Source organism: Sycon ciliatum, chromosome 6 (assembly GCF_964019385.1).
Source record: "Sycon ciliatum chromosome 6, ocSycCili1.1, whole genome shotgun sequence".
NCBI classification, from domain to species: Eukaryota; Metazoa; Porifera; class Calcarea; order Leucosolenida; family Sycettidae; genus Sycon; species Sycon ciliatum.
In genome coordinates, this window is record NC_088648.1 from 15490697 (window position 1) to 15502414 (window position 11718).

Consider the following 11718-nt stretch of genomic DNA (forward strand, 5'->3'; position numbering starts at 1 on the left):
CCAAAATCGATGTTCCCGCCAGGTTTCACTCTGAAAAAGTGAAACTGCTCGGTCTGCTCCGGCCTCGAGGCCGGAGCAAGCAGAACATGTTCTGGCCGACCCTGAACAGGTGCAGTCCCAACCAAACGCGCTGTTCTGGTGAATCCTGTTCTAGTTCGTACCAACCTAACGCGCCCTAAGAGACAAGATCAAAAGAAAAGCTTTACAATAATAATAATAATAATAAAACGTAGCCTGTAAAATGTAAAGAGTCACTGAGTCCAGTTTAATTCAATATCCATGTCCAGTATTTATAATAAAAATAATTTGCGGCAATTTATAGATTCTCACATGCGAGCAACCTGGGCCTTAGCAACAACCAGCTCAGCCGACTGCGGATGCCGAACCGATCGCTCACGGAAAAGACCCCGTGAACCCCGCAAACACATGATGCATGAGCGCAACAGGGCAAATGAGAGACGGCATCTGATGTAAGATATTTCATGGTAGTACTGCTCCATCCTCCTTTCCGCTCTCAATAACGCGATTCGGCGATAGAGTGATGTCGCCGCTCTTCCCATGCAAACACTTGCCAAAAGCACAACAGGCATGAACGTCGCATGCTCCACCTCTCTCACTCTCTCTTCATAGCATCTTCGCTTTTCTTTTTCATGGCGCCGATAGACAGTGGTGCGTGTTGCAGATCGATTTGAGCGTGCATACTGGAAGTAATAGAAGGCCAACAACATGACCAGCGTACTCGTGAGTCATGACGTGAGCTGGGCACGATCCACTTGATCCGATCTCGATCAACGGGCGATCCATGTCAGTGCACGTGGGATTGATCAAGGCTCTTTGCACCGCCGATCTACACCCCAATGGAAACTTACCTGCACACTTTTAGCGAAATTGGACAGATGGACTTGAACAAAATGTTCTGGTTTTCTCAGACATGCTCTCTTAGTTCAAAAAGGCAACGTGAACACATGATCTAGCTAAAGCAATTATATCAATACAAACTGCTTTATGGCAGTTTTCTAAAAAAGGTTATTGTGTTCTAGTCCATGGACCCCGTCTAAAAAGTAAGAAATTAACGAAATGTGATAGCCGAAAATTAAAATATCACACAAAAACTCACAATAATCACACACAGAATGAAACGCTAGAAGACCTTTTCCTGTCGTGATCCTCTTTCACATGCATGCATGTTGCCAATTGTTGGTGCAGTACAAGTACAAATGTTGAAAGCAGCATTTCAAGTGTTGTGATTATTGTGAGGTTTTGTGTGGAATTTTAATTTTCCGCTATTATTATTAATTCAACATCTCATATTATAATATCACAATTCGTTAATTTCTTACTTTTTAGACGGGGTCCATTGACTAAAACACAATAACTTTTTTTTAACTGCCATAGAGCAGTTTTTTATTGCTATAATTTCTTTTGTTTTTTTTATGTCGCAAATCATGCAATGGAATGCCCTCAATGATGGCCTCTCCATCATATCAATACCGTACTACCGGCATACGCATTGATGTGCAAGCCTTTTCTTGCAGAAAATGGCACTTGTTGCGTGATCATGTTCTTCTGAGCTGAGGGGGAAACATGTGGGTAGTGGTGGTGATACGTATTTTATACGCAGGTTATTCTGTGGATGTTGCAGAATTTCAGGACTCTGTCATAAAATTGTCTAGCCTTTCAGAAATTTCAGATTTCCACACCATCAATCAGATTTACTTGAGAAAATTAATGTAACCAGGTGGGTGTCGCAGATATATTTGGTGATTCTGTGTTTATAATTGTAGTCATGGGTTGTCGTGATAAGGTCATTTTGCATCATATTGCACGGAAATCGTAATCCTGATGATGTCGATACAACTTTTGGAAGTACATGTAGTTTAATGACTTTAAGTGGTAGTCCACGAATGTCTAAAACAACACAGCAAAGGAGGAACAATAAATATGTATTAAAATGTAAACAAATACATTGTTCAGTCCGACACATCGTTCCAACAACTACACTGATCCTGAGGGTATAAGGGGCCAGGCTATGGTTGGAGGTACTGAGAGATAAACAAGGCACTCTCTGCTCTGTTTTATTTTCTCTTTTCGTTTGTCCCTTTTTATATTTGTACTTTGTACTGTTGAGGCAACGAACTGAAATAATAAAAAAACCAAACCAAACTCCATAATAAAAAAATGTTACACATCGTTTGGTGAGTATGAATGATATCCAGTCGAACCTCTTTAGGACGAACACCAAGGGACTGATGGTATTTGTTCTGTGAGTTTGTCTCAACCCTATTTTATATCCATTGAATACAAATATTTTTTCCAATAGAGATACGATTACATTTCTTCTACAGCGAAAGATTCCAAACCAGACCGACTCATTGACTTATCTCGTATGACACAAATGAGTCACTGAACCTTTCTTTAGCAACATGACGGCAAGTGAAACAGCAACAGAGAAACACGGTATATGTACAGCACATTCTTGCTGGTACTACAAACAGATTGCAGATCGTAATCGACCTTATGCCATTTGTACAGATCCACGAAATCCCGTAGAATCTCGTAGACCCAATAGGGTGTTCATTGTGTGCTATGCATGCGCATTTGACCTTTTTAGCGTCATAATTCAATGACCAGCAATCGATTTTCCACCTTCTTCACTTTGGTTAGAACCTAGAGTACATAACCCCCCAGAGTGTGCAACTCCCACATACCCTGCTGTCCCGACAAAATTTCAAGTTGACGTCATTATTTATGACGCAATGCTACTTGCACCAGTGATTTACAACATGTGTACGGGTGTCAACCCATCACATGTTTTTCTTTGCAATAATTTGTACAGGATTAAATCGGCTTTGGTCAACCACAGGTTCCGGATTCGTCTGATAATCCGTGTACAGTGCGCATTGCATCATCAAAATGAAGTCAACTTGAAATTCTGTCGGGACAGCACCCATAGTCGAGTTGCACACTCTGGGGGGTTATGTACTCTTGTTAGAACTAATGACTAGCTAGATCTTCGTCAGAAAAAGGTTTTCGTGTGAATTGCCTTCAGGCCCCATTTCTTAGTGGAAATAGCAGAAAACACAATAGGGTCCTGCACATTCAACACCCTAGCGGGTCTACGGGATTTCGTGGATCTGTACAAATGGCATACGGTCCATTTTTGCTTTACCGGCACGCAACTTTATTTGGAGCAGTGCAATGTCGGCGCCAATCACAAATCAAACAGCCCAGACTCGAGTAAACAAATCGAATCGTGCGATATTTTCACGAGACGAGACTGCACCCATTGACTTGTTTCGTATGAAGCAAACAAGTCACTGAACCTCTCCATAATGGAGATTTCCCATGATACATGTATGCGAATATATTCTGCATCCTCGGTCAATGCGTCCTTGAACCTTTCCCTCCAGATTGGGAACTGCCAACGATAATTATTATGCCACTGACAGTCTGCAAAATTCAGATTCTACCCTATGGTCGCGATCGATCGGGGCACGGAGTGCCGGAAGCAATATCAGTGCCTTACTTGTAACGTACCAATGAACAATGAACATGAGAATTTAGACAACACATCTAAGCCTCAGCAGCAACATAAGCCTTACCGTCAAGAAGGTAAACTCGCCTTCTTCGCACACTGTGGGCAAGGGCAAAGAGATACGACTGGATCTAAATCCGAATAAAATCAGCACACGTTTCCGTGAATGAAAGGGTGAGCATAAGCAAATGAATCGAAGGAAACTGGTCAACTCACAGATCAACTGTCATCGTGTATTCCGTAAAAGGAGGCCTCGGCAGCGGAAAAACTAAATTTAGAAAAGAGATCCTGTCAGCTTTCCCATTATCAATTGCATTCCACCCAAAGTCAGGACACTTTTCGTAAGTGAAAGAGTATACACAAGCAAACGAATCAAAGTGAACTGGGCAACTCACCTGTCATTGAGTAATTTTGCGCGAACGGAGGTCTGAGCAGCGCCGAAACGAAAAAACCAGGCTAGGAGACGAAATATCCGAAACAGCTCATGCAAGAAGCAGTTCCAAAGTTATCAGAAAAGGCAACAACAAAAAGTCTGCAATGCACACGCATGCGGCCAGCCACGCGATAGTAGGAGCCATGGAGTAGCTGCCGGCCTGGTCCAGGTACCGAGCATCTTACGTAGAAACTTACGTAGCTACGTACACAACGTGTCTCGATAGCGGTGTCGTTAGGTCTTACCATGTGAACACAATAATAGAAAAGCTGACAGGATCGCTTTTCTAAATGAATAAAACTATATGCGCACTCATATCGCAGCCATAGCAACGGATATTCCAGAACGTTAACTTGTCACATTTATCAGTGGAATTCGTGACTCAGGGGAGGGGTGAATCAACGATAGGATTTATGCAATTGGAGTTTAAAAACCAGGCTATAAGAATAATAAGAAAAATAGCACAAACTTCAGACATATTAAAATAGTGATTGCGGCTTGGGTGATGATTTGTAAGAAAGGGTTTGCTCCCCACAACGCTGTCACCTCCAATTTAACTAGTCGCAAGCCCGCACTGGGCACAACAGTACGAAATAGTGTTTGCGGCTTCGGCGATGATTTGTAAGAAAAGTGTTTTTCGCGCTGGAAACGGAGCGCCTCTGTAAGTTTGTATCCCTGGCGATGTTTGTGCCTGGAGAGCACTATATAGGTGGTGCTCTTCAGGCACAATCTTCCTCGGCCTACTCAAGCTCAATTGATGAGGGGTTAATTCCCCGAAACACAGGTTATTGAACAGGGAGTGGTACTTTCTTGCCCACTGCAGTAAATCTGAACAGACAAAGAATGTCTAGTACAAATCCTAATATTGCACTGTTGGCCAGGAAAGACGACCATATTTTGCATCGTTTTGATTGCCTGGTGACAGATCGCATATTGTGGAGTGAAAATAAAATACATCTGCATAGAAAATCAGCATGGTTCTGCATAGCATGATAATATATTGAACGAAATCTTCGTTGTGGGTAGGTCCGAACAATGCACAGGTTTGGCACTCAACAGCTCGGGGTGGTTCGAAACCAGATCGTTATAAACTTATTCTACACTACATTACCGGTATTCGTTTCAGATAATGATGCTCTGGAGTAAGGCCAATGTTCTTCCAAGCGATGAATGTAACTGTTGTGAATATGTGATCTATGGTTCTGTTGTGTTTCGTATTGAGATGAAGCATTCAACCCTGGGCATGTGTTGGCACATTTGATATGTTCTTGGACTACCAACCGAACCCTTTGGCACGGTTATGTACGGTATACTTGCACTGTAGGCACTTGTCGCCCGTTCAGAACGGAGTGAAACTTGTACCAGAATGCAACAGAAACAGTGAATTGTGAGAAGCAAGATTAGGATGTTGTTTAGCACGGTTGAACTGTTTGTTTGTTTGTTTGGGTCTCAGCTTACACGTGTTCGTTCAATATTCCCAATGGTGCAAGAAGTGCAGCTGGGCCAGTATACACCATAATCTGTAGCACAGGATATCACCTGTTTGGTCATAGCAAGGTCACCTGTAATGGAACCAACCAACATACTACTCTGCCGACATGCGACAGTAAGTACCGAATTTGAGGAGTATTGGATACCTTTTTAGAGATTGATTAAACTTCGATTTGGCATAAAAATATATATAAAAATTCGACGGGTTTGCATACCGGTGAGGTCAAGAACAAGGAATCGTACAATTCCCTGGTTAAGAACCACCTTTCCGCTTCCTTGGGACGCCATCACCCCATGATCAGGCGTCAGATGCGGCTCCTAAACGGTGGGGGAGGATAGATCAGATCCACCAACCAAAGGCCTAAATCCCATTTGCCACGTCCATGTTTTGCTCATGCTAGGCCACGAGTTCTCAATTCACTATGAATCGCTGCATGGTTGGACAAAATACTTCCCCTTCCAAACATGACTTGAACCTGGCTGGTACCTCTCGTTCCTCAATCATGGTCTTAGACCAAACCACTGTGCCTGCCTGCACTGGCATAAGGACGAGCAATAGGAAGTATGATGGATGCGGAAACACTCCAATAACGACGAGCTTTCGATTTTAATGAAGCGAGCTAGCGTATTAGTGGTGCCTCTAGTCCAAAATTCTAAGATCGGAATTAGGGCCAACAAGTTACACGACTGGAAAGCGAAACCTCTGATGAACACACACAAATTTTAAAGGGTATACCTTGTCCAAAACTAGAGTTACGAGGTCACAAACTAGGTATGCAATTGTCAGAGGCCCTGATTACAATTCTATGTGGAGCGATTGCACTAACGTGGGTTTCTGGGACCTCATGAAGAGAAACCGTCGTACATGTACATGTTGGACGGGATGTCCTCTATTTCGTTGGATTGAAATAATCCCCTCCTGCTCAAGCCCTTCCAGAATCTTGACATGAAGAAAATAAGCGAATTTTCAAGCCGAACGTTGGCTTGCTCCGTCACACAGAACCCCTCAAATAGTGCACACCATAGCCCCACTTCAGCCGCTGCGCAAAAATTCTTCAAACTCCTAAAAACTGCCACGGAGGAGAACCTTACCATCAACCTATATAGACTAATTCGAGGACTCTGAACACGATGGTGACGTGGCCATTGACGGGCAAGGTAGCTGAGATGCCGAAAATTTGCATTGAAAAATAAAATTTTCGGAGTGATATATCAAAAAATCGATGACTCACGACATGCGACACACTGTTAACCATCGCCTAAAGTCGAAGGCGGTGGCCACATGAATAATGTGAAGGCAGGCGTAGAGCGTCGTTAGAAATTGTTCCATGCACGGCATGCTTGCACCGTACATTCATGCGACAAAATAGCTTATGCCTTTTGGTCACGTGATTGATGTCGCTAGTATTAATGTAAATAGTCTCACTCAATTTTCGGAATGTTTGCCATTAGGACTTGCGTTGGCCTTACATCGAAGGCAAGAGTGTGCCTACATGCAATTCCTGTTCACTGTCTATTGGTCTTCAGAAATCCCCGTATGCACCATAACTGTGACTGGCGGATCTATACGTGGAAATTCACCATTCTACACAGTTGAATGCGATTTAGGTTACAAGCTGACAGGCAGTAAGACTGTTAATTGCACCAAAAACGGTCATACACCATTGCCAACCTGTGAACGTAAGTGATGAACGATGAAACATTGCGCTCGCCATTTTCAACCGAAAGCTATATTTACTTCTTTTCCAAATTGTATTTTAAACTACCGAGCAGCAGTTTCAGGATCCACAAGCGGGATAGCGTTGTTCCTGGGATTCCAACACAAACAAAATCAATAAAATTTAATACTCATCCCTTCCAGAGTTGTTGGCATATTGGACCAACTGCAGGCAGCCTCCGTTTGGCCTCGATAGCCATGGCGAAACAGTATCTCGCTGATCAAAGTATCATGTAAGATTGGTTACTTTTTAGACTTCCATGGGTCGCATATCGTGGTTCAGAGCGAGTCTTATACTATTTTATTAATTATTTTTTATTTAGTATGGAACTTTTCTTCTGAATTCCCTAACTCCTTTGCAGCGTATTTCTTGCACTTGAAAATACGGCCCTTCCGGCAACAGGCTCTCAGCTGGACCAAATAGATAAATAAATAACTTTGCCAATATTTCGCCCATAATGAGTGAAATATTGGCAAAGTTATTTATTTATCTCTTTGGTGCAGCTGAGAGCCTGTTGCCGGAATGGCGATATTTTCAAGTGTAGTATTGAACTATTAATGATTTTTTGCGCACACGCAAAAATATATTAACACAAAAGGCGCATGCTCTGTTCCCAACAAACTCTCAAGCGCTCATTGTTCTCCAAAGTCCACTGTTCCTGATTTCAGTTCTTGCTTTGTCCGCATTGGCAGTGGATTTCTTGCGCAGCGTCTGAACGCAGTCCTCTCCGTGTTCCGCTACCTGGGAGTTCCCATTGCCGACGAAAAGACAGTCGGCCCAACCTCCTGTCTCACCTTCCTGGGCATCGAACTGGACTCCGTCCAGAAAGTGGCTCGTCTCCCACAGGACAAGGTTGACGACATCCGCTCAAGACTATTGGCCTTTCGCCAACGCCAATCCTGCCGTCTACGGGAGCTTGAACAGCTGTTGGGCAAGCTGAACTTTGCCAGCCGCGTCATCACGCCGGCCGTACATTCATGCGCCGACTGTATGATGCCACGCGCAACGTTTCCAAGCCCTACCACCGCATCCGTCTCTCTCCAGAATGTCATCTGGACCTGCTTTTGTGGTCTCACCTACTCGATGGCCTCGATGGCCTCCAGGAGACGCTCGCCAGCGACATCCTGATAGAAACTGACGCATCTGGCGACATCGGGCATGGCGCAGTTTACGGCACGCATTGGTTCGCCGACACCTGGTCACCACAACACACTCCGCTCTGCATTACGTTCAAGGAGCTGTATCCCATCTGCATTGCATGTGCTACGTGGGGCGACCAGTGGTGTCGCAAGCGTATCCGCTTCCATACCGATAACGAAGCTGTCGCCGCTGTTCTCAAGTCTGGCACCAGTCGCTGTCCTAATGTGATGTCACTCCTACGGCAGCTCTTCTTCATCTGCGCCGAGGGCAACTTTATGGTCACCGCCCGTCACATACCTGGAACTACCAACATCCTTGCTGACGCTCTCTCCAGGCAAGATTTCAAGCGATTCCATTCGTGCCACCCTACCGCCGCTCACATGCCCACTCCCGTGCGTGCTCTTCCGTCCATTCCTGGGGAGACTTCGGCCGTGCCTTGCACTGCCGAGTGACGGAAGTCCACATGCAAACTACCATGAAAGCTTGCAGCACCGGTCCTGGGTAAGCGCTGATCAGATAGACTGAGCCCACTTATTGTTGGTGCCAGAGCATAACCGAATGTCACCAATGTACCGACTGTACACTCAGTAACTCAATATCACTCTACTATTGTCCACAATCTGTGGCACCCCCTCTACAGTTAACAGTGAGTAGGAGGTTCTCTAGTTGGGGAGTCAACCTTGCTTACCAGGCTCCTCATACGGCTCATTCAGCATCTCACACTCAGACGGCTCACTCAGCCTCGGCTCACTCAGCCTCTCAATACGGCTCACTCAGCCTCCGCAGCTGGGCCCTGCCCGGCTGCCTCCATACGGCTCACTCAGCCTCCGCAGCAGGGCCCTGCCCAGCTGCCGTACACACACATTCACACAGCTCTAAGCTGTCACTCACTCGGAGCCTGGCAGAGCAATTGACAAACACTCCTATTACCCAAACTGGTTGCTCGTTGTGTGAGTGCGGCATGCAGATGCTTGAGCTAAATGATTTTTTGCGCACGCGTAAAAATATGTTAACAAAGAAGGCGCATGCTCTGTTCCCAACAAACTCTCACGCGCTCATTGTTCTCCGAAGTCCACTGTTCCTGATTTCAGTTCTTGCTGTGTCCGCATTGGGAGTGGATTTCTTTCTCAACCCCGGTGACCCACGCAATCCACTATTGTCATCATCCTGTTTCCTGTTCTAGTTCTCTCCTGTCGGTATCCATTATCATACCGGCCTACAATAACTACACCGATGCCGTCTACCGGCGAAACTCTGTAAATACATGGAGGGGAGTCAACCCTGCTTACCAGGCTCCTCATACGGCTCATTCAGGCTATCACACTCAGACGGCTCACTCAGCCTCTCAAAACGGCTCACTCAGCCTCCGCAGCCGGGCCCTGCCCGGCTGCCTCCATACGGATCACTTAGCCTCCGCAGCAGGGCCCTGCCCAGCTGCCATACACACACATTCACACAGCTCTAAGCTGTCACTCACTCGGAGCCTGGCAAAGCAATTGACAAACAAACCCTCCTATTCCCAAAACTGGTTGCTCGTTGTGTGAGTGCGGCATGCAGATGCTTGTGTTAACAGGAAATGAGGCCGAATAGGAGAGTGAGTTTCAGAGGTGTTCATCAACTTTCATTACTTTTCTGACAAGCAAAACTGACTGGCTGACAACGTCTTGGTAAGACCAAAACACCGCCAGAACAGAACGGAAAACAATTAGGTTGTATCCAGAAAGATAAGCACGAGAGATACAAACGAGAGAGCTTGGAAGCTCAGGGCCCTACGCTATGCTTTTTTGCCTTGATGACCTAGACAAAAAAAAGCATAGGGATGTTATAAATTCTTTAAAAAATCCTTTTTTTAGACATAACCTGGGATTCGAACCCGCACTATGGCGCGCCCTGCATGCATCCCCCGATACACTTCGCATACATACTAATTCTTCCAAGTTGTTTCACATTGTGATCTTGCATTTGAAAGCCCTATTTGAATATGCATTGTGGCCAGCCGTCTTTGATGGCACGGTACGGTAGGGGATAGGTACGGGACAGGTACGATCGAGGGTAATACGACACCGTCTCCCGTACCGTACCGTACCATCAAACACAGCTGGCCATATACAGCTGCCCGCAATATTCAAATAGGGCTTTCAAACGCAAGATAATAACGTGAAGCAACTTGGAAGAATGGGTATGAATGCGAAGTGTATGGGGAATGCATGTAGGGCGATAGTGCGGGTTCGAATCCCAGGATATGCCTGAAAAAAATAGGAGAATTGAAAAATTTATAACATCCTATGCTTTTTTGCCGTCAGATACGGATAGCGCCAGGCGTGACACAAACAAACACACAAACAAACACCAAATTAAAGCTGTGTGGACCCTGGCTAGCGCCAGACGTTACTGAAGTAACGTCTTCTGCATAGCTACGGGAATAAATTCTTTAAAAAATCCTTTTTTGTAAAAACATAACCTGGGATTTGAACCCGCACTATCGCGAGCTGCATGCATCCCCCGGTCTTTGAAAAAATCCTTTTTTGACATAACCTGGGATTCGAACCCGCACTATCGCGCCCTGCATGCATCCCCCGGTCTTTAAAAAATTCCTTTTTTTTTAAGACATAACCTCGGATTCAAACCCGCACTATCGCGCCCTGCATGCATCACCCGGTCTTTGAAAAATTCTTTTTTTAAGACATAACCTGGGATTCGAACCCGCTCTATCGCGCCCTGCATGCGTCCCCCGATACACTTCGCATACATACTAATTCTTCCAAGTTGCTTCACATTATGATCTTGCTTTTGAAAGCCCTATTTGAATATGCATTGCGGCCAGCCGTCTTTGCTGGTACGGTACGGTAGGGATATAGCTGGCCACATACAGCTGCCCGCAATATTCAAATAGGGCTTTCAAACGCAAGATCATAACGTGAAGCAACTTGGAAGAATGGGTATGAATGCGAAGTGTATGGGGGAATGCATGTAGGGCGATAGTGCGGGTTCGAATCCCAGGATATGCCTGAAAAAAATAGGAGAATTGAAAAAATTATAACATCCCTATGATTTTTTGCCGTCAGATACGGGATAGCGCCAGGCGTGACACAAACAAACAAACAAACAAACACACAAACAAACAAATACCAAACGAGAGAGCTTGGAAGCTCAGGGCCCTGCGCTATGCTTTGTTGCCTAGCTCATCGTGCATGTTGTTAGAACTGATGGAAAAGTTTTTTCCTTTGATTAGCTACATCATTGTATTGCAAAAACGTTTCAATGAGTTACTGAAGTAACGTCTTCTGCATAGCTATGGGACCGGCGCTGACTCTGCCGATCACGGGCGTTCTGGAGTCGACGGGATGTCTGTCCTGCCGTTTCCTGGGACCGGCGCTGACTCTGCCGATCACGGGCGTTCG

At 45.2% G+C, this 11718-nt stretch overlaps 1 protein-coding gene across 1 annotated transcript; it reads left to right on the forward strand.

Moving 5' to 3' along the window:
- Positions 1 to 7374: 7374 nt before the first annotated feature.
- LOC135820075 (uncharacterized) lies at positions 7375 to 8769 on the forward strand. Its single transcript, XM_065333381.1, has 3 exons — positions 7375 to 7409; positions 7870 to 8146; positions 8281 to 8769. Exons 1-3 carry the CDS (start codon positions 7375 to 7377, stop codon positions 8767 to 8769), a joined length of 801 nt encoding a protein of 266 aa, XP_065189453.1.
- The last annotated feature ends 2949 nt before the right edge of the window (positions 8770 to 11718 follow it).